This window comes from Salmo salar, chromosome ssa15 (assembly GCF_905237065.1).
Source record: "Salmo salar chromosome ssa15, Ssal_v3.1, whole genome shotgun sequence".
Classification (NCBI taxonomy): Eukaryota; Metazoa; Chordata; class Actinopteri; order Salmoniformes; family Salmonidae; genus Salmo; species Salmo salar.
The window spans coordinates 67,493,986-67,517,871 of NC_059456.1; the positions used below are offsets into that span (position 1 = coordinate 67,493,986).

The 23,886-nt window shown below is 42.2% G+C and overlaps 1 protein-coding gene across 1 annotated transcript; it reads right to left on the reverse strand.

Annotated features, from left to right (window-relative positions):
* Positions 1–484: 484 nt before the first annotated feature.
* On the reverse strand, positions 485–10,025 carry LOC106593290 (Fc receptor-like protein 4). Its single transcript, XM_045695975.1, has 9 exons — positions 9,839–10,025; positions 6,652–6,696; positions 5,139–5,414; positions 3,832–4,074; positions 3,422–3,679; positions 2,862–3,119; positions 2,677–2,796; positions 2,101–2,142; positions 485–1,522 (listed from the first exon to the last, which is right to left on the reverse strand). The coding sequence occupies exons 1-9, from the start codon at positions 9,861–9,863 to the stop codon at positions 1,503–1,505; spliced, it is 1,287 nt and encodes a 428-aa protein (XP_045551931.1). The 5' UTR covers positions 9,864–10,025; the 3' UTR covers positions 485–1,502.
* Between the last annotated feature and the right edge of the window lie 13,861 nt (positions 10,026–23,886).

Sequence of the window (23,886 nt, forward strand, 5' to 3'; positions counted from 1 at the left end):
AGAAGAACTACAATTCTCAGATTTCCCACTTCCTGGTTGGATTTTTCTCAGGTTTTTGCCTGCCATATGAGTTCTGTTATACTCACAGACATCATTCAAACAGTTTTAGAACCGTCAGAGTGTTTTCTATCCAAATCTACTAATAATATGCAAATATTTGACTCTGGGCCCGAGTATTAGGCAGTTTACTCTGGGCACGCTTTTCATCCGAAAATGAAAATACTGCCCCCTATACCTTAAAAAGTTAACTGACTTGCCTAGTTAAATAAAAAGTTGACTTTCAAGTCTAACTTTTCTCCAGCAGAAGGAGCTATACTCCATGTAATAACTCCTGCCTCATCATCAGTCACTGTGACGATCGTCGTAATGAGGAGACCAAGGTGCAGCGTGGTGAGTGCTCATGATACATTTATTTGAACTCAGAACACTAAATCAAAACAATAAACAGAAAACGAACGTCACGTTCTGCAGGCTAAACTGAGCTGTACAAAAATAAGATCCCACACTGAAGGAGGGAAAAAGGGCTGCCGAAGTATGATTCCCAATCAGAGACAACGATAGACAGCTGCCACTGATTGGAAACCATACTAGGCCAAAACAAAGAAATACAACACATAGAATACCCACCCCACACCCTGACCTAACAAAATAGAGAAATAAAACGTCTCTCTCAGGTCAGTGCGTGACAGTCACTGGTAGGCTGTGTTCTGTTACCTTTCTCCCTGTAGTGTGCATCATGTACTGTAGGTGTTTGCACTTTCACAGAGAGGCACCATTACATGCCATGGGCAAGAGTGGTGGCTGCATTCACCTCTTCCCTATAACTCATGCTCAGAGAGGATGAACCTAGCAGGATGTTCAAAAGACATTCGGATTCCCCAGGTGCATTACATTTGTATGCCATATGTAACCAAAATGAAAGAAAATGTACAAAACATGGGTTTGCTGAAGAAATGCATCATTAGTTATTGCTTAACAACAACAAAGATATCTTCACTTGTTTTTGTTTTCTACTCTAGACAGATTGAAATAAACATTGTTTAAGTACCGGAACGTTAATAATATGTCTACATCAAAGTACTGTACACTAAATCTGTGTTTAGTAACAATAACCTCTAAACAAGGATAGGTCATCCATCTTGTGTGTATAGCGATGAAAAATGAGGACATTTACAATTGATTGATTATAATATCATCAGCACCTGAATTAACACTAAGTACACCAAGAAAATGATATAGATTAATCCAGATAAAAATCTAGATAACACAAAATCTACTAATTCCCCATAAAACATTTATTAAAACATAGAAATTATTTTGCATACATGTCATAAAGATAGAGTAAACAAAAAAAAAGAATATAGTTAATAAATCACATTTTATAACATGGCACGATTGTACCAGCATGCAAAGCTAAAAGCTAAGAAATAACAATGTTTCACAGTTCCAGATTAGAAGTCCGTGCGTTCCATTCTGATGGTTGTTATGGTGATCCGGTGAGCTCACTCTTCAACATGCTGACCTGCTCAACAGAAGGGGACATGTCTGTGACATTATATTTCATAAAATACTCAAATCATATTTCCTCAAACACTGTGTATACTTTCATATACAATTAATAACAATTCTAAACTGGGTGGTTCGAGCCCTGAATGCTGATTGGCTGACAGCTGTGGTATATCAGCTGTCATGGGTATGACAAAACATTTATTTGAACTACTGTAATTACGTTGGTAACTAGTTTATAATAGCAATAAGGCTACGGCTAAAGGCAGAACAGCCCTTAGCCGTGGTATATTGGCCATATACTGTACCACACCTCCTCGGGCCTTATTGCTTATTGCATAGTCAACTCTGTATGTATGCAACAGCTATTGTGCAGCACACACAGTCCCAAGCCGTTGAAGGCATAAATAGCAGGAGTTGAAAGAGTGGCTGATTGGACTAACCTGCATTCAGTGTTACCTATGTTCAGTAATGGTGTAGGATAGAGAAACTCACCTGAGTGGTGTTGACCTCAGCCACATTAAACCAGTTCCACATTCGGTTTAGAACACCTGTGCTAAATCATTTTTATGGTTGAAAGGTAGAGACTGTCACCTGGTTGGTCTTCGCGTGTCTTCCTGGGTACCCTGATTTCCCCTAAACATAGTTATCAAAACTTTACAACATGGTTCAATCAGAGCTAGTTATCAACACTTTACAACATGGTTCAATCAGAGCTAGTTATCAACACTTTACAACATGGTTCAATCAGAGCTAGTTATCAAAACTTTACAACATGGTTCAATCAGAGCTAGTTATCAACACTTTACAACATGGTTCAATCAGAGCTAGTTATCAACACTTTACAACATGGTTCAATCAGAACTAGTTATCAACACTTTACAAAATGGTTTAATCAGAGCTAGTTATCAACACTTTACAGCAGGTTTGAATGAGAGCTAGTTATCAACACTTTACAACATGGTTCAATCAGAGCTAGTTATCAACACTTTACAACATGGTTCAATCAGAGCTACAGTTATCAACACTTTACAACATGACTCAGAGCTAGTTATCAACACTTTAAAGCATAGTTCAATGCAAGCAACAGTTGTCAACACTCATGAGTCACAATTGAAGGCTGTTACAAATTGTAAATGTATACACCATAACATGGTTGAGGGTCCTCACCTTGAGCCCGTCGTCTACGGCATTTCACCAGCAGTACGATGGTCACCAGCAGGTAAAGAGACACCACCAGTAGACTACACAGCAGCCTGGACAGAGACTTGGACCGCACTGGCCCTGGGCCTAGAAAGAGAATTATACAATTTAAAAATACTTCTATGCACGCACACGCACACACACACACACACCTGTCACAGTCATCCAGCTCTCTGGTGATTCTCCTTCAGAGTTGTTACACTTGTAGAGCCCTTCATCTGACTTGGATACTGCAGGGATGGTCATCTGTCCTGTCGTCTCAGTCCTGATGAGGGATCCATCTTTGTAGAAATCAGCTGTGAAGTTTGAGGACGTGTCCTTCGTTTTCTTGTCTTCATGTCTGCAGCGCAGAGTCACAGAATCTCCTTCAGTTACAGGAAGGGCGGGGCTCTCCAGGATCACAGCACCACCTGTATGAATGAAAGGTTAGTCAGTGTTTATCAATCCATTGCTGGGGAACCCCTGGGGTGTGCAATTTTTTTTCTCTAGTCCTGCAAAACACAACGATTTAACTAATTAAGCAAGCACCAAGCCCTAGATTGGTTGTATCAGTTCTGTTAGTGTTGGGCTGGAACAAAAATGTGCACACCCTTTGGGTACCCCAGGAATGGATTGATAAAAAACTGGATGAGCTATTTGACCTAAAATAATACGGTAATGTATGTACTGCAAAGGCAATAAACACTAATGTAAAGATTGTCGGTGGACGTACCATGTACTGTGATGTTGACAGCATTGCTGCATTGTCCAGACCGAGACTCACACCAGTACACTCCACTGTCTGATGTTTTGGCTGTCTTGATGACGTATTTGGAACCGTGATTGAACCCCCAGTCGACTCCAGTCACTGTGTACCTCTTCAGTCTCCATCTAGCAGAGCTCACCTGAACCTCACAGCTCAGAGAGACAGACTTATATTCAAGGAACTGAGATCTGTCGGGACTGATACTCAGGGAGGCTGAAGACCAACCTGAGAGAGAGGGAGAGAGGGAGAGAAAGACAGGACACATTGCACATACAAACGTACAGAATGGCTTCCCATTTATATTAACTAAACCAGAATAAGAAATATATGATTTTTAAAAAATATTATAATTCTGCATGTGATTTTATTTTACTCACCTGTCACAGTCATCCAGCTCACTGGTGATTCTCCTTCAGAGTTGTTACACTTGTAGAGCCCTTCATCTGACTTGGATACTGCAGGGATGGTCATCTGTCCTGTCGTCTCAGTCCTGATGAGGGATCCATCTTTGTAGAAATCAGCTGTGAGTTCAGATGGAGTTGCCTGATATTTGCAGCGTAGAGTCACAGAATCATCCTCAGTCACAGGAAGGGCGGGGCTCTCTAAGATCACAGCACCACCTGTAAGCAGGACAATTATAACATCATCAGATAATCAAAATAAAATAATAATGTAACATAATTTACAGACAATGGTATAGTGATAGCTTCTAGTCCAGGGCTATTCAACTCTTACCCTACGAGGTCCGGAGCCTGCTGGTTTTCTGTTCTACCCGATAATTAATTGCACACACCTGGTGTTCCAGGTCTAAATCAGTCCCTGATCAGAGGGGGAAAATGAAAAAAATACAGTGGAACTGGCTTCGAGGTCCTGTGTTGAGTTTGAAGGTTCTAGTCCAGGGGTACTCAGGTACTATTTGAGAAGGTCCCTTCACACACATTTCCTAGGTGGCAAAGGTCCAGATGGATAGTGGATGATGTCCAGATGGATAATGTCCAGATAGATAATGGATGATGTCCAGATGGATAATGTCCAGATGTCCAGATGGATAATGGATGATGTCCAGATGGATAATGGATGATGTCCAGATGGATAATGTCCAGATGGATAATGGATGATGTCCAGATGGATAATGTCCAGATGGATAATGGATGATGTCCAGATGGATAATGGATGATGTCCAGATGGATAATGTCCAGATGGATAATGGACGATGTCAAGATGGATAATGTCCAGCAAAGGTCCAGATGGATAATGGATACGGTCCAGATGGATAATGGATAAGGTCCAGATGGATCATGGATAATGTCCAGATGGATAATGGATGATGTCCAGATGGATAATGTCCAGTAAAGGTCCAGATGGATAATGGCATTGTAACAAACCCCCACCTCACAACCCATGCGAACTTAAATTGTTCATACCCCTCGTGTTGGCAGAGAGAAAATGTGCAGTGATTTTCTGTTTCTGTTTTAAAGCGACTTTCCTGCAATTCTATTAACTTTTCCATGTCTTATGTGTGTTTATATGATACCAGGGGCCGAAGCCCGACCATGTAAAAAATTGGGTCCTTTTGTTTTGGGACCTGCGGTCTGTATTGACCCCATTCTGGGTCCGGATCTGTTCCGCAGTCCGCCAGTTGATTATGTAGGTTCTAGTTTATTGTGTATCTATCTGGACGTACCATGTACTGTGATGTTGACAGCATTGCTGTGTTCTCCAGACCCAGACTCACACCAGTACACTCCACTGTCTGATGTTTTGGCTGTCTTGATGACGTAGTTGGATTGATTGAACCCCCAGTCGACTCCAGACTCTGACTGTTTCACAGTCGCTGTGTATCTCTTCAGTCTCCATCCAGTAGAACTCCCCTGAGCCTCACAGCTCAGAGAGAAAGACATATATTCAAGGAACTGAGATCTGTCGGGACTGATGCTCAGAGAGGCTGAAGGAGACCGACCTGAGAGCGAGAGAGAGCGAGAGAGAGCGAGAGAGCGAGAGAGAGCGAGAGAGAGCGAGAGAGAGCGAGAGAGAGCGAGAGAGAGAGAGAGAGCGAGAGAGAGCGAGAGAGAGCGAGAGAAACGGACAGAAGGGCGGACAGACAGACACATTGTACATAAGATTAAATTGTTATATATATTACAATTCTGAATGTGTTTTTTAATGTGTATCTCTACAGTTTCCATCCAGTAGAACTCCTCTAAACCTCACAGCTCAGAGAGACAGACTCAAATTGAACTGAGATCTGTCTGTAGGCCCTAATCATTGCTTCTGTGGTGGGTGTCTTCTGCAGTGGCAATTGCTTCATGAGAAGTGAGACCAAACAGAGTTTCTATGAGCTGCGCTCTAAATGGCACCCTATTCCCTATGTGTGCACTACATTTGACCAAGGCCCATAGGGCTCTGGTCTAAAGTAGTGCACTATGTACATTTGGGATACACTCGCTATAGAGGCAGCAGGGTCTCAAAAACCCCCAGACCGCCAAACCACAAGCCAGGAAAACACAAAAGACTACTGGGGTAAAAGTCGTATCAAGCGTGTCAGAGTACGTGTGCTGACCTGGGACCAGTTTTGTCTTTTAGTTCATAATGAATAAGATTACATGGACAGGGGGGGCCTGAACATAGATCATCACTTCTACTCTGAAACACTTGATACATTTGGGGCCTGTACTAACATGATCAAACACAATACGTGAATTTAATAAAAGGCTCTGCATGGTCAATCCGACGTCTGAAGTGGCCGTACAGCATTTACTGCGATGGAGCCTCGGCAGACGTCAGGACTTTCATACTTATTGAGCTTCGCCGACCAGCGCAGAGTCGTTGTGAAGGAAGTTTGTCAAGAAGGTGAGTTTGTGTTTATACTGGATCTCCCGCCCCCACCTACTGTCAACCAATCATGTCAATGTGGACCTATATGGATCCCTCCACATTGTTACAACATTTGAGAGGCGCACAGCGATGAGGTACGGAGCTCAATTTGGCCTCAGCATGCGTCTGGAGGTTCAGCAATTGCGTCACACACTCCATACGAATCCACTGACCACATTTTCGGATCAAGCATAAATTGGCTTTAAGATGGAGGCAATAAAATGAGAAGGAAGAGAGAGAGAGAGAGAGAGAGAGAGAGAAGTGGAGGAGAAAAGGGAGGTGAAAATAGAGCAGTTGTGATGAATAAACAGAAATGTACTCACCTCCCCTGTGACCGAGGCTAGAGTATACCAGTGTAGTCAACAGCACTGAAACACACAGAGAGAGAACTATCACCATGACACATGATGTATACTCATATTAAACCATACAGATACTGTATTAAACCATACAGATATTAAACCATGCAGATATTAAACCACCCAATTATTAAACCATACAGATATTAAACCACACAGATATTAAACAATACATATGTTAAACCAAACATATATTAAACCATACATATATTAAACCATATAGATATTAACAGTGCTTGACTTGAACTAAAATAGGTGCCGATGGTCATTTTTGGTACCTGTACTGTTTATAGGTGCAGGAACTGCACAGTACTTTTGAGCAAATATTCTATAAAGCTGCAGGAACTCAAGCAGTAAAACGTTTGAGGTGCCAGTACTCAGTTCCGGTGAGCGCCTGCTAAAATCAAGCACTGGATATTAAACCATATGCTGTGCCCCCCCCGTAATTATTGAGAAATAATACAATGAAATACAATGAAATAATACAGTGACTATGAGTTTAAAGTGCAGACTTTCAGCTTTAATTTCAGGGTATTTTCATCCATATCAGGCGAACCGTTTACAGCACGTTTACAGCACTTTTTGTTTTACATTTTAGGGGACCAAAAGCATTAGGACAAATTCACTTACACTGTATTCACTGAGTATACCAAACATTAAGAATACCTTCCTAATATTGAACTGGCCCATGTTAACTCCAATGCTTCCCACAGTTGTGTCAAGTTGGCTGGGTGTCCTTTGGGTGGTGGACAATTCTTGATACACAGGGCAAACAGTTGAGCGTGAAAAACACAGCAGCATTGCAGTTCTTGACACAAACCGGTGCGCCTGGCACCTACTACCATACCCCGTTCAAAGGCACTTAAATCTTTAATCTTGCCCATTCACTCTCTGAATGGTACACATATACAATCCATGTTACTACAGCAGGTATATCTCACTGGTAATCCCCAAAGCCAATTCCTACTTTGGCCGCCTTTCTTTCCAGTTCTCTGCTGCCAATGACTGGAACGAACTGCAAAATCACTGAAGCTAGAGACTCATATCTCCCTCACTAGCTTTAAGCACCAGCTGTAAGAGCAGCTCACAGATCACTGCACCTGTACATAGCCCATCTGCAAATAGCCCATCCAACTACCTCGTCCCCATACTGTATTTATTTATTTATCTTGCTCCTTTGCACCCCAGTATCTCCACTTGCACATTCATCTTCTGCACATCTACCATTCCAGTGTTTTATTGCTATATTGTAATTACTTTGCCACCATGGCCTATTTATTGCCTTACCTCCCTTATCTTACCTAATTTGCACACACTGTATATAGACTTTTTCTACTGTATTATTGACTGTATGTTTGTTTATTCCATGTGAAACTCTGTGTTGTTGCATGTGTCGAACTGCTTTGCTTTATCTTGGCCAGGTCGCAATTGTAAATGAGAACTTGTTCTCAACTAGCCTACCTGGTTAAATAAAGGTGAAATAAAATAAATATTTTTTAAAAATTCTCAATTGTCATAAAATCCTTCATTAATTACCTGTCTCCTCCCCTTCATCTACACTGATTGAAGTGGATTTAACAGGTGACATCAATAAGGGATCATGGCTTTCAGCTGAATTCAGCCACCTGGCCAGTATGTCATGGAAAGAGCAGATGTTCTTAATGTTTTGTACACTCAGTGCATGTGTATTAAAGTAGTCCAAAGTTTAGTATTTGGTCCCATATTCCAAGCACACAATGATTACTGTAAGTCAAGCTTGTGACTCTACAAACTTGTTGGATGCATTTGCTGTTTGTTTGGCTTGTGTTTCAGATTATTATGTGCGCAATAGAAATGAATGGCAAATAATGTATCGTGTAATTTTTTGTCACTTTTATTGTAAATAGAATATGTTTCTAAACACTTCTACATTAATGTGTATGTTACCATGATTACGGATAGTCCTGAATAAATCGTGAATAACGATGAGTGAGAAAGTTACAGACTCACAAATATAGTACCCACAAAACATGTTAACCTCGCTCCATTACAATAACAGGGGAGGTTAGCACTTTAAAAATAGATATAAAACTAATATAAAATGTACCCTGTCCGTGTACCATGTCCGTAAAAAATATAGTATGTATAAGCTGGAAGTAGAAGCCTAAGTATTGTTGTCCATTAGTTTACTCCAATTAGGAGAGGGGAGGTAGGGTTAGGGGGAAATAGTAAAGGAAAATATATTATAAAATATGAAAAATATATATATATACACAGTACCAGTCAAAAGTTTGGACACACCTACTCATTCAAGGGTTTTTCTTTATTTTTACTATTTTCTACATTGTATGAAATAACACATATGGAATCATGTAGTAAACAAATCAAAATATATTTTATATTTGAGATTCTTCAAAGTAGCCACCCTTTGCCTTGATGACAGCTTTGCACACTCTTGGAATTCTCTCAACCAGCTTCATGAGAAAAGCTTTTCCAACAGTCTTGAAGGAGTTACCACATATTCTGAGCACTTGTTGGCTGCTTTTCCTTCACTCTGCGGTCCAACTCATCCCAAACCATCTCAATTGGGTTGAGGTCGGGTGATTGTGGAGGCCAGGTCAGCTGATACAGCACTCCATCACACTCCTTGGTAAATTAGCCCTTACACAGCCTGGAGGTGTGTTTTGGGTCATTGTCCTGTTGAAAAACAAATGATAGTCCCACTAAGCGCAAACCAGATGAGATGGCGTATCGCTGCGGAATTCTGTGGTAGCCACGCTGGTTAAGAGTGCCTTGAATTCATCAAGGCAAAGAGCGGCTACTTTGAAGAATCTCAAATATAACATCTATTTTGTTTTGTTTAACCCTTTTTTGGTTACTACATGATTCCATGTGTGTTTTTTCATAGTTTTGATGTCTTCACTATTATTCTACAATGTAGAAAAACACTTGAATGAGCAGGTGTGTCCAAACATTTGGCTGGGTACTGTATATATGGGGGATTGGAAATCTGCAATATTAAAGCTGACCTACCAACCCCCCCCCCCCAAAAAAAAAATATAGGGGGACTACGTACAAAAACTGCTGTAATTTCTAAACGCTAAACGGTTTAACCGATATGGATGAAAATACCCTCAAATTAAAGCTGAAATCAAACAATTAAGGGACTCACAGGGTAGAAGATAGGTGCGTTCCATTTCGACGATTTGATCACTATTGCTCTCTAAACTATATAGTCAATTATAGCCTTTGCCCATCAACTCCACTTCCTGTGTACTCAGACCAAGACTTTGAGATGAGAAGAGGTGTAAGAGAGATGGAAAGAGAGAGCGAGAAAGAGACACACACACACACACACACACACACACACACACACACACACACACACACACACACACACACACACACACACACACTACCTGGCCTACTATTTTTCAGCTGATGTTAACCACATCCTCTGTCACCTCTCCCCTCTCCGTCTGACAGAGTTAGCTGAACTACTATCATCGTCATCGTCACCATTGTCATCTTTCCTTGTGGGGATACTGGTTATATCCTGTTTCATTTTTACTTGTATTATTTTTCAAGCATATGTTTACAGCACAGCAATTCATTATAGAGGTATTAGAAACATCATTATCATTGTCTGAGTCTCCTACCCATTCCCCTGCTACCCTGAGTCAGTATGTGTGATCTCTGACAGCAGCGGGGTCTGGGTCGTTGCGTGTCCAGCCCCCATACCTTTCCCAACTACTGCGGAGTGAGTGTCGGTACAATTATTTTAACCTTTATTTAACTAGGCAAGTCAGTTAAGAACACATTCTTATTTATCCACTGGGATTCTCTGCCTCTAACCCTATTACAGGGGCTGAGTCACTGGCTTACTGGTGCTCTTCCATGCCGTCCCTAGGAGGGGTGCGTCACTTGAGTGGGTTGAGTCACTGACGTGGTCTTCCTGTCTGGGTTGGCGCCCCCCCTTGGGTTGTGCCGTAGCGGAGATCTTTGTGGACTATACTTGGCCTTGTCTCAGGATGGTAAGTTGGTGGTTGAAGATATCCCTCTAGTGGTGTGGGGGCTGTGCTTTGGCAAAGTGAGTGGGGTTATATCCTGCCTGTTTGGCCCTGTCTGGGGGTATCATCGGATGGGGCCACAGTGTCTCCTGACCCCTCCTGTCTCAGCCTCCAGTATTTATGCTGCAGTAGTTTATGTGTCGGGGGGCTAGGTTCAGTCTGTTATATCTGGAGTATTTCTCCTGTCTTAACCGGTGTCCTGCGTGAATTTAAGGATGCTCTCTCTAATTCTCTCTTTCTCTCTCTCGGAGAACCTGAGCCCTAGGACCATGCCTCAGGACTACCTGGCATGATGACTCCTTGTTGTCCCCAGTCCACCTGGCCGTGCTGCTGCTCCAGTTTCAACTGTTCTGCCTGCGGCTATGGAACCCTGACCTGTTCACTGTGATTACTATTATTTGACCATGCTGGTCATTTATGAACATTTGAACATCTTGGCCATGTTCTGTTATTATCTCCACCCGGCACAGCCAGAAGAGGACTGGCCACCCCTCATAGCCTGGTTCCTCTCTAGGTTTCTTCCTAGGTTCTGGCCTTTTTAGGGAGTTTTTCCTAGCCACCGTGCTTCTACACCTGCATTGCTTGCTGTTGGGGTTTTAGGCTGGGTTTCTGTACAGCACTTTGATATATCAGCTGATGTAAGAAGGGCTATAAAAATACATTTGATTTGAAATTTGATTTGCAATGTATAACCCTGTGCCATTTAAACACCTATGGGACTCCGAATCACAGATGTGATGCAGCCTGGATTCAAACAAGGTACTGTAGTGACACCTCTTGCACTGAGATGCAGTGCCTTAGACTGCTGTGCCACTTGGGATCCCTAGTACTATGCATCAGTACTACTGTAGGTGTAATCGACTAATAATTTGTTTTTATGAGGTGAGTATTATTAAGGATCTGGTCTTCTGAGATATAAACAGACCACAAGAAACAAACCTCAAGAAAATCCAATCACTAGAGAAATAAGTAATCACATTTATCATATGTTTGGTTGCTTCAAGAGAAATAAGTCTAACTGTATGTCTACACAATGTTATTTATAAGGAGCGGTTTCTATCTTTTTTCACATATAGGCCTATCTGTTTGCAATTTTATAACCCTATAGATTATATAAAATGTGAGCGAATCCCGATAGAAAGAAAAAAGGTGTCTCCATTTAGGCTAGAGACAAGCCGTTTTCTTTGCTGTAAAGCTGCAAGCATGCCTGTGACGAAGCGGTGCTCCATTTTCACTCTCTCCCATTCAGAGTCTGCATGACAGTGAACTTGCACTTGTCTACTCAGACAGGTATGTGTTCTTGGTTATAACAGGCGATGAAATGATACAACGTATCAACATTGCTTGCTTTGCAAGCTGTAACAAATGTACAAATCTAACAACAGAAGACTCATCAGGATCTGCATCTCCGCTCGGCCTAAACGGCTAAATTATATATTTTTTTAACTGATGGAGAAATGGACGTGCGTGAAGAGCTGACGGAGAGAAGCAGGTTAGTGGGGCTGGTATGGGATGCTGAGAGAAGCAGGTGAGTGGTATCTGTATACCGTGCAACACTACAAGTACAGTATATAGTTATAATGAGCTGTCATATGAGTCGTAAGGATTGGACCAAGGCGCAGCGGGTAAAGTGCTCATCTTCTTAATTTATTGAAGTAACGTGAACACTTAAACAAAAATAACAAAACGACGAAACAGTTCCATAAGGCACACAGGCTATACAGAAGATAACCACCCACAAAACACAAGTGAAAACAAACCCAACTAAATATGGCCTCCAATTAGAGACAACGGCAACCAGCTGCCTCTAATTGGAGGTCATTGCCAAAAACACAACATAGAAATAGAAAACTAGATATACACATAGAAATTGAAAATATAGAACATAAACCAAAAACACCGAAACACACAAAACCATCACCCCCTGCCACGCCCTGACCAAACTACAATGACAAATAACCCCTTTTACTGGTCAGGATGTGACATGAGCTCACAACCCTGCACTAGACTAACATTATCACACACACATATAATGTTTTAGTCAGAAGGGAGACCTACCCAAGCGAACATAATTTTTTTTTAAATATACTTACATCATACTTTATTAACATATTTAAGTATGTTTAAAATGATCTAAATTGGAACAATTTTAAATACATTTAATGCATTGAATGTCAATTTTATTTGTATTTGATTAGCATTTAAGTATATTAAATACACTTACAATTATTTAAATTGGCGGGGGGGGGGGGGGAATGTGGACTTAGTCTTAGTATATTAGATAAAGAGCAAAACAAATATACTTTGAATAAACCTTAAGTACATTTTATGTACAGTGCTGTCCAAAAGTTTTAGGCAGGTGTGAAAAAAGGCTGTAAGAATGCCTTCAAAAATAGACAAGGTAATAGATTATATTTATCAATGAACTAAATGCAAAATGAGTGAACAGAAGACAAATCTAAATCAAATCCATATTTGGTGTAACCACCCTTTGCCTTCAAAATAGTGTCAATTCTTGTAGGTACACTTGCACAAAGTCAGGGATTTTGTAGGCATATAGTCAGGTGTATGATTTAACAATTATACCAAACAGGTGCTAATGATCATCAATTCAATATGGAGGTTGAAACACAATCATTAACTGAAAGAGAAACAGCCGTGTAGGAGGAATAAAACTGGGTGAGGAACAGCCAAACTCAGATAACAAGTTGAGGTTGCTGAAGACAGTTTACTGTCAACAACAACAAAAAATCATACACCATGGCAAGACTGAGCACAGCAACAACACACAAGGTAGTTATACTGCATCAGCAAGGTCTCTCCCAGGTAGAAATTTCAAGGCAGACAGGGGTTTCCAGATGTGCTGTCCAAGCTCTTTTGAAGAAGCACAAATATGGATTTTGGCCGACATTCTTCAAACAAGCACACTCGCCGGCCACTATGTGTTTACAATACCGCGTTGGTAATAAGCCACTATTTGTTCGACTGAATGGAAAAACGTCTGTGTGAGCATTTGAAATAAGACTAGGATCAAACGAGACGGATCAAAAATGTTAGCTACCAGTAGGTAGTCCAACATTCTCCCCGACATGCAACCATCCCAGAGGTAGGGGAGAAAAGATGCTAATCCTTCTGCTTTGAGAGTCCCTACTGCTAATGCCTGCCAGACACATCCCAAGCAGTTGCACCTGATTCAGCCTAGCTAGACATAAAAAACGTATTTTGTCAACATTGATGACAGTATGGAAACTGGAGGTAGGCTGTCTCCCTACTAGTGTTGACTTTGGTTTGCAGTTATTCACTCGCAAATATTTTTGATCCAGATGTTATTAGCAACTTCTGGGGTAGCTAGCTTGCTTTAGCTTGGTACCTAGCTAGCACCAATGGAACCAGCCTGAAAACAATGACCAGAAACTGCAATCATTTTCAATATTCTTAGCAATGATTTAGGAATCTGTGACTAAGTATTAGCTAGCTAGGCAGCCAATTGTTGTTCTATTGTCAAGAAAATAACTAGCTAGCTAGCTAGATAAGGAACTAAACAAACTAGCCAGCTACCTAGCCCTGTTGCCACAAGCTAACATTGTAAGCAGCTCGCTAGTTTCATCTGGCTAGTGTGGCTTGAACCAGAGAGGAAGAGGTAAAGAGAGAGGCCCAACTCAGTGGAAAATCTGTCCAGCAGGTGGTGTTTTTGTTGTTGTTTTGCCCACCAAGCAAGGAGTTTTTGTATGAAGGTCAATGAGAGCACATAGTTTGTAAACCCAGAGAAAAGTCAGAACATCTGCTGTCTCAGCCACTGCCTGTCACCAAGGGAGTACCCCAAGGTTCGATCCTAGGCCCCACGCTCTTCTCAATTTACATCAACAAAATAGCTCAGGCAGTAGGAAGCTCTGTCATCCATTTATATGCAGATGATACAGTCTTATACTCAGCTTGCCCCTCCCCGGATTTTGTGTTAAATGCTCTACCACAAATCTTTCTTGGTGTCCAAGAAGTTCTCTTAACAAGCCTTAACCTTGTCCTGAACACCTCCAAAGCAAAGGTCATTTGGTTCGGTAAGAAGAATGCCCCAAAGCACACACATACCTAGGTCGCTCCTCTTTTCAGTAGCAAGCGACTGGCACATTAATCAACATCAATATTACAATAATGCAACAGCCATGTAAATGTGCCGAGGTTAGCCTAAAGCTCATTTGCACCCATAGTCCCAGGGCAGGTAAGGGCAATTACACAGCCACAATACAAATTCTCATTAAAACAATACAAAATACAAATACATTACATCCATTAATATGTAAATCTAACAACAAGTTATTTGTAATAAAAAAAAAAACGAATCAACTGTCGTCTTAGATATGAGGAACCACAGATAACTCATATGTACAGGTTTGGATAGATTTGAGCTATGGTTTCAATTGAAATGTAAAAGTACAATAATCAGTGCAGCTTTTCAAGTCCATGGGCATTGCATTCCAGTATATTGCAGCTCTAACAGAGAATGCCGATTGACTGAATTTACTATGTCGAAAAGGGACAACACAATCCCCTCTAGTTACTGCCCTTGTTATCCTGGAGGTGACAAGCATCTACATACCGCTTAAAGCTATCCAGATGGAATCAATTATGTTTGTGAATGATGTGAAAATGGTGGTAACTGTTTGGTTTGTTATCAAAAATCTTGTGTTTGTTTGTAGAGTGATTCAATTGGTTTCAGAATAGCAGCTCCTGCTTGTGACCAGCATCAGGCAATATCTCAGATGTGAGAAGATAATAGCATGCATATATAGTTTGGCGGCCTCTAGAGGAAGGTAAGGTCTTATAAACCTAAAGTTGGACAATACAAACGTGACTGTGTTAACCACCTCCTTCACATGTTTCTTACATGTCAAGTTGGAGTCCAAAATGACGCCGAAATACCTGAAGTTAGACACAACTTTCAGATTCCCCACATTAACAACAACAGCTGGTTGTGAAGAATCAATGGCTTTCTTAGAGAAGTACATACAAACAGTCTTGTCGATATTTAAATGGAGGCAAGAATCAGTCATCCATTTAGAAATGTGTACCTTAGCTTCAGTTAACTTACACATAGTAGGTTGACTGGTATGATTAATGTGTCTCATTTCACAGTGGTTTCAGAGTCCCGCAATATGAGCTATTATGCTAATATTTGTTTAATCACTTCACAGTTGTGTTCTGTGGGTGTCACTGAGTAGACTGATTTAAAAAATAAACAAACATTTATTTAAAAACCTTTATTTAACTAGGCAAGTCAGTTAAGAACAAATTCATATTTTAAACCAGGCCAAAGACTCCTCAGAGACACCGATACTCCTTAGCCGGCCCACAAGAATGGAATGGTCTACTGTATCAAAAACTTTGGCCAAGTCAATAAAAATAGTAGCACAATATTGCTTATAATAAAGGGCAATAGTGACATACCAGTCGGTGTCAGAGGAAGGCCCTAAAAAGTTCAAAGACTCCAGCCACCCAAGTCATAGACCGTTCTTTCTGCTACCGCACGGCAAGCGGTACTGATGCACCAAGTCTGGAACCAACAGGACCCTGAACAGCTTCTAGCCCCAAGACATAAGACTTCTAAACAAGACTGCTAGATAGGTCATCAAATGGCTACCTGGACTACCTGCATTTACCCTTTGTGCAATAACTCTTTTGACTCATCACATGCTGCTACTGTTTATTATCTATCCTGTTGCCTACCCCTACCTATATCAAATCAAATCAAGTTGTATTTGTCACATGCTTCGAATACAACAGGCGTACACCTTACTTACAAGCCCTAAACCAACAATGCAGTTTTAAGAAGAATAAGTGTTAAGAAGTATTTAATAAAATAAAGTAAAAAATAAATAAATAAATAGTTGAGGTAATATGTACATGTAGGTAGAGGTAAAGTGACTTCTACATATCTACCTCAATTACCTTGTACCCCTGCACATCGACTTGGTACTGGTACCCCGTGTTATCGTTACTCATTATGAATTGATATTTTCTATGTTTTTCTCTCTGCATTATTGGGAAGGGCCCATAAGTAAGCATTTCACTGTCAGTCTACACCTGTTGTTTACGAAGCATGTGACAAATGAAACTTGATTTGAACAGGTTTAAAACATTTATTTATGCATATCGGGTCCATTTTGGGACGGTACCTCTAACTCCCATCACCATTTGTCCTCATCATTCAGATCATTCAAATTCAATCATAAAGTATTCAGAGAGTGATTAAAGGGACAATAGAATTCTGAGTACCAGGTCATTAGCCTTTCATTTGCGTCTGTGTGGTGTTAATATGGTCACCACGACAGTGAAGACACTTGCCAGTTGGTCAGAGCATGCTCGGAGTACATGTCCTGGTAATTTGTCTGGCCCTCCGGCCTTGTGAATGTTGACCTGTTTAAAGGTCTTACTCACATCAACTGCGGAGAGCGTGACCACACAGTCGTCCGGATCAGCTGATGCTCTCATGCATGTTTCAGTGTTACTTGCCTCAAAGCGAGCATAGAAGTAATTTAGCTCGTCTGGTAGGCTCGTGTCACTGGGCAGCTCTCAGCTGTGCTTCCCTTTGTAGTCTTTATTAGTTTGCAAGCCCTGCCACATTTGCCGAGCGCCGGAGCCGGTGTAGTACGATTCGATCTTAGTCCTGTATTGACGCTTTGCCTGTTTGATGGTTCGTCAGGGCATAGCGGGATTTCTTATAAGCTTCTGGGTTAGAGTTCCTCTACTTAAAAGCAGCAGCTCTACCCTTTAGCTCAGTGCAGATGTTGCCTGTATCCATCGCTTCTGGTTGGGGTATGTACAGTGGGGGAAAAAAGTGTTTGATCCCCTGCTGATTTTGTACGTTTGCCCACTGATAAAGAAAGGATCAGTCTATAATTTTAATGGTAGGTTTATTTGAACAGTGAGAGACAGAATAACAACAAAAATATCCAGAAAAACGCATGTCAGAAATGTTATAAATTGATTTGCATTTTAATAAGGGAAATAAGTATTTTACCCCCCTCAATCAGAAAGATTTCTGGCTCCCGGGTGTCTTTTATACAGGTAACGAGCTGAGATTAGGAGCACACTCTTAAAGGGAGTGCTCCTAACCGCAGCTTGTTACCTGTAAAAAAGACACCTGTCCACAGAAGCAATCAATCAATCAGATTCCAAACTCTCCACAATGGCCAAGACCAAAGAGCTCTCCAAGGATGTCAGGGACAATATTGTAGACCTACACAAGGCTGGAATGGGCTACAAGACCATCGCCAAGCAGCCTGGTGAGAAGGTGACAACATTTGGTGCGATTATTCGCAAATGGAAGAAACACAAAAGAACTGTCAATATCCCTCGGCCTGGGGCTCCATGCAAGATCTCACCTCGTGGAGTTGCAATGATCATGAGAACGGTGAGGAATCAGCCCAGAACTACACGGGAGGATCTTGTCAATGATCTCAAGGCAGCTGGGACCATAGTCACCAAGAAAACAATTGGTAACACACTACGCCGTGAAGGACTGAAACCCTGCAGCGCCCGCAAGGTCCCCCTGCTCAAGAATACATATACATGCCCATCTGAAGTTTGCCAATGAACATCTGAATGACTCAGAGGACAACTGGTGAAAGTGTTGTGGTCAGATGAGACCAAAATGGAGCTCTTTGACATCAATTCAACTCGCCGTGTTTGGAGGAGGAGGAATGCTGCCTATGACCCCAAGAACACCATCTCCACCATCAAACATGGAGGTGGAAACATTATGCTTTGGGGGTGTTTTTCTGCTAAGGGGACAGGACAACTTCACCGCATCAAAGTGTCGTGTCTTTGGGGTACCATTAAACTGAAGACATGTTTATCAAAATAACTCCCTGTAATTATTATCACGCGATTAAACTGATTAATCGTTTAACTATAATTAACTAGGAGATCGGGGCACCAAGGAAAATATTCAGATTACAAAGTTATAATTTTCCTAATATAACTTTCCTATATTATAACATTATATATTATATTATAGTATAGGCCGATTATCTTCTGGTTTAAATGGTGTATTTTACCTCGAGTCCAGTCTCATTCCAAACGTCGTAAATTGTTGTATCTGCACGAACCCAGCCTTTACTAAGAGTCATCCATACATCAATTGTCTTAAAATCATTTATTTACTAAACTAAGTAATTCACAGAAAGCATACAAACAGTAATTATCATCACAAAGAATTGGTAGAGTAATGTGCCCTAGTGGGCTAAACAGGCATGGCTGGTCTGTTAGACAATGGGTCATAAAAGGTCAGCTGAGGAGGCACATAGAGTTCATTAAAATTAACAATTGATATGCTAACCCTTTGTACATGAACGCTCACTCATTCGGGAACAATTGCAATCAATATATATTTACGCTCAGTGTGTCGTCGGGATCCTTGTTGGAGCGTCGTTCTGTTGGAGAGTTTTGTCCGCGTTCTCTCTCTCTCGGTTAGAATGGATCTTTCAAAGCGACATTCATTAATGTCGTCATAGAATGGATGTTTCGTCGGTCTTCGTGTTCAATGATATAATTTCTAGCTGCAGACTATTATTATTAATATCAAAGACTTGTTCTTATTCTGTCGATATCGATAGTCTAAAAGTTAACCACGTGGTATAGTTCACTTTCAGTAGCGGAATTGGATGGTCAAACCTATTGGCCAACTCGCAATGGAGTGGAGGCCTGGTCTCTTAGAAAGTAAATCAGGGTATGGTTTTATAGTGAACATAGAACAGGCTTGTCACATGACGCCTGGTCCTGTCTGTGTCCCTGGGGGCGTGCCGATGACTGAGTTAAGCTTGGTACAGAAATACAATTCTATCACATTAACATCAGTACATAGCATCTCAATGTATTACAAATAGCTTTATCCTTATTAATACATTTTATACAACCATGTGGATGCAAGTCTCATAGCTGAGGCTATTATATAAACCGTTTTATGGTAATATGGCTATATTGTCTCTTCTGAGTATCACAAAATTGTACCAAGCGGACCAGTTCGTAGCTGGATTCTTCACCAATCTTCCATACCTTCTCCAGAACACAAATGTCACTCGGTTCCCCAATTCTGTGAGTTGGAAGAATTTCCTGTGTCTCTCTATGGGCCATGTGGCCAGAGATTCTTCTCTGGAATTTTACCACCCCTTCACACAGGGACTGGGTGGGGGGAGGTAGGTTGGGGGATGGTGCAAGGGGGAGGGGGTCAACTGTCCTCCCTGTACTCAAAGAGGCCAACGTCATGACATACCCCCCCCCCCCCCGGTGGTTTGGATCTTGTTTATCCTGCAAGTTACAAATCAACATAAAATCATGACCACGTGATGTCCCATTGGTAGATCATCGTTGCAGTCCCCTCTGGTGGCTGAATTTGGTAGGCTCTCTGAAAGCGGCGCAGTCCACCACAAGGATGGGCAGTTGATGTCCGGTTGGTGATCGCCGTTGCGGTCTCCTCTAGTGGTGTACCTTGGTAGGTTCCCTGGAAGCTGCAAAGTACCCCAGGAAGGGCCAGGGGATGTCCTGGTTGGTGATCGCCGTTGCGGTCCCCCCTTTGGTGGTTTACCTTGGTAGGCTCTCTGACAGCGGGCTAGGCCGTGGGTGTCCGGATTTGGGGTCGCCGTTCCGGACCCGTCGTCCAGACTGGAAGATCTGGGCAGTAACTTAGGCAGATGTTAACAACGCACACACACTCATGAAATATATATAATTACATTCATTCCCCAATGAGCGGCGTTGTGGCACTAAGTGATGGTTGTATGGGGACTTTGTTTATGGCTCTGTCACTTCCTAAGTGTCAAAGGAACTGAACCGAAAAGGAATGAAAGCATAAACAAACAAAAATATATACAAAATATAGTTCTCACACAAAAAAATCATCTAATTGGACTGTATTCTATATACGTCCAATGTTCTGGCAAAATGATTATCATGGCATTGTCTCTAATGCCATATCTAGGGTTTTTCCTACTTGGTGTGTTGCTTAGGCACTATCCTAAGTTGATAACTATATGATAAGTCTACAGCTGTAATGCACTAGTTTTGGGCAGTCTACAGGGATGACCTATGGACTTCTGGGAAGAAAACTGGTGAGTGCTGTAGAGTCAAAGGCCTAGAAGTAAATGTTCAACTTTACTAAGGCTGGTATATTGCTTGGGCCCTTAAGTGGTCCTAGCATAAATCCTAATTGGATGTTCCGTTGTGCATGTGCGCTTATGCTTACACAAGCGCGCATGTCAAGGGAAGAAAACCAAGTATCCGGGCAGATTACAACTTGTTCAGAATGAGTCTGACGTAGTCAGGTAATTTTCAGGTCAATGCCTGGAGGTCAGTCAGAATTGGAGTCAAGGGAGTCTGTAGTGGTTTTACTACCAGTCACTGTCTTCCACTATTGTAGTGGCGATAGGTATGAAGTCTATTTCATAGCTATGTTATCCACGGAGGAGCTAACCTCATGACGGAAGTACTCTTTAGGTATTGGACCAGTCATACGTGGTGTGATCATGGATCATGACTTCTAATAATTTTCCTCCTGAATGGAGGATCCTATTTATTAGTGACATGTGTGTTAACCATTGGAAGAGTGCACTGGAGATTCCCCTCCACGTGTTGCACTCTGAGTGACTCCTATGTCGCTGTTGTCAATGGTAATTTGATTGGTTAAGTCTCTAACATTCTTACTGATTGTAGCTGGACTGACTGTTGCTAGTATTGGTACTGGTACTCAAGGGGACCAGTTATCCTACCGATTTATTCTGAAATATTATCTACCGGAACACATGATTGGAGCATATTACTAGTTGTATTGTAGTTGAACCTACACATGGCAAAGAATGGTTATTGATGCCATTTGTTTGAGGTGGACAAGTCCACTGGACTTCCTTTACGACCAGTGTGGTACACCTCAGTACTATCTTAGATGTGTTCTAAGATAATCCCCGTCTAGGGGCCTGTCTGCTCCTCACTGTTCTCATAGGGGAGTTTACAACTAGATTTGATTTATGCTCTGGCGGCCTCGTACGGTGTTGTCCGTAGTCTTGACCCCCCCCACCGGCCTCGATGAGGCTCATCATGGGTCTGGGCTACTATTCCCCCCCTTTGTGCCTCGGGACCCCCCCACCAGCGGGTGGTGTTGGTGTCCGATGCCCAAACGAAAAGGTCGGACCCTATGTACGAGTTTTCAGCTGCCGCGTTGTTATGAGAATGGCTGTAACCTTTCAACCAAATCTCCTGGTGTTTGTGCTTCAAAACGCTCAGTGGCTGTCGAGGCATGTCAGTCACCACCGCGTCCGCGTGTGGCAACCTCTTCATTACCTGCGAACTGAGACGAGGATATCGGTCTGTGATATCGCAAAGTGTTTCACCAGTGGGAGTCATCGGGTCAGTTGCTGGACTGACACCATTAGTGTCATTGTAAGGGGTGACAGTCCCCAACAAAGCGGAAGGTGTATCATCAGAAACAGAGTATACTCTGCGCAGCAATGTTTTTCTTGCTGAGACGGCCGCAGTGCTTGCGGAAGTGTCCAAAGGGCAAGAGTTCATCTCAACTATCGTATTGCACGACTGCAAGGAGGAGGGAAGTTGCTTATTCACAGAGACAGCTGTCTCGAAATCATGAAAAGAATGGTCAATCAGGTTGGCTGATGGAATGTGTCGAGATATCGTACTATCTCCGTGGATCGGATTCTGTACCAAGAGGTTTCTAAACGTCTTTTTCCCAAGGGGTGCTTTCGACAGATACCCCTCGTGAAGGACTGCGTTGCAGCTAGCGTTAGGGGGAGACAGTGTGGTCAGTGGAGAAGGCACTGTGGCCTGTGACCATACCTGGTTGGTTTTCCAATCCATCAATGGGAGTAACCGATCCATCAAGTCTGCTCCAAGTAGCAGGGGTACAGTTTCGAGGCTGGTAACATACACAGGGTGAACGAGCGATACGTCCTGGAAGTGTAGTTTCAGCATGACTCTCAATGTGAGAGGCGAGGTAGTCTGAGTGACCCCTCGAAGTTTAGTGTCGCAGCGTTCCACTTTTAACCAACGTTTAGTTGGCTTCAAAGCCCTTTTGAGATCATCAAACAATGTTTGAGAGATGAGTGATATTGTCGCACCCGAATCAATTAGCGCATGACAAGCTAAGCAGTCCTCCAGGACTGTTTCCAGGTATGGCCGTTTAGATTCGTGGTTAGTGGACATATTCCCCACAAAGTGGAGTGGTCGTTCGCAACGACGTGATGTGCCATTTCTGTTCAAGGTGGAAGCAGATTGACTTTTCCGATTTTAAGTGGGCTTGGCTTTAACGAAGCGTTTGACCTTTTTCTTCGCAACTTTTGTATCAGAGTCTATAGACAAAGCCCGGGGGCTTGTTTCTTGATCAAGCGGGCCCTGGATAAGGTCTTGAATGAGAGCGGGAGAAATTTGAACTTTAACGTCCTTGCTATGGGTGTTAATTCCTGCGGACCTGGTGTCCGGTAATTCCCCGTCTAGTCCTTGTGACTTATCTTTTACCCTTTTCTCAAATTGTTCTCGCTTAAGTTCTTCCCGTAGTGGGACTTCTGGAGAACATTGGTCTACGTTTTGATCGTCCTTCAACCCTTTGTTACCCTTGTGCTCCGACACTTTTTGTGGGTTGGGTGCAGGAACGTAGCGAACGGGTCGATTGTAGCGGTAGTCATGTTGATGGCTACGTACTTTACAGTTATTTAGACCGCGGAGGTTATTGGAACCATGGTTTCGTGGTAGAAACTGTTGTTGTGCGTCATCTCTCAACGCTCCAATACCTGATAATGCACCCTCTAACTGGAGTGAGTGCTCCTGGTCAAACTTCAAAACCGAGTGGTAAGGGCTCTTAGCGTTGTGAACTTTTGATGCCTCAAAAGCTGTGCTTGCAAGCTCTCTGAGTTGTAAGATAGGCAAGCCAACGTGGGCGGCAGGGCCCAAGTAGGTAATGAAGGTGGGATACATGTTCGACAGAAACATTTGTTTGAATGGTAACAGCTCTTCCATTCCTGTTCCTGTGAGTAGGCCAAAGTAAACTGAACGAAGCCTATGATAGTAAGCTTGTGGGTGTTCGTTCCGAGCTTGTTTGACGGTGTTAGCCAGTGAGCTATCGTGTTTGCGAGTCGCAGAACCACTGAATTCT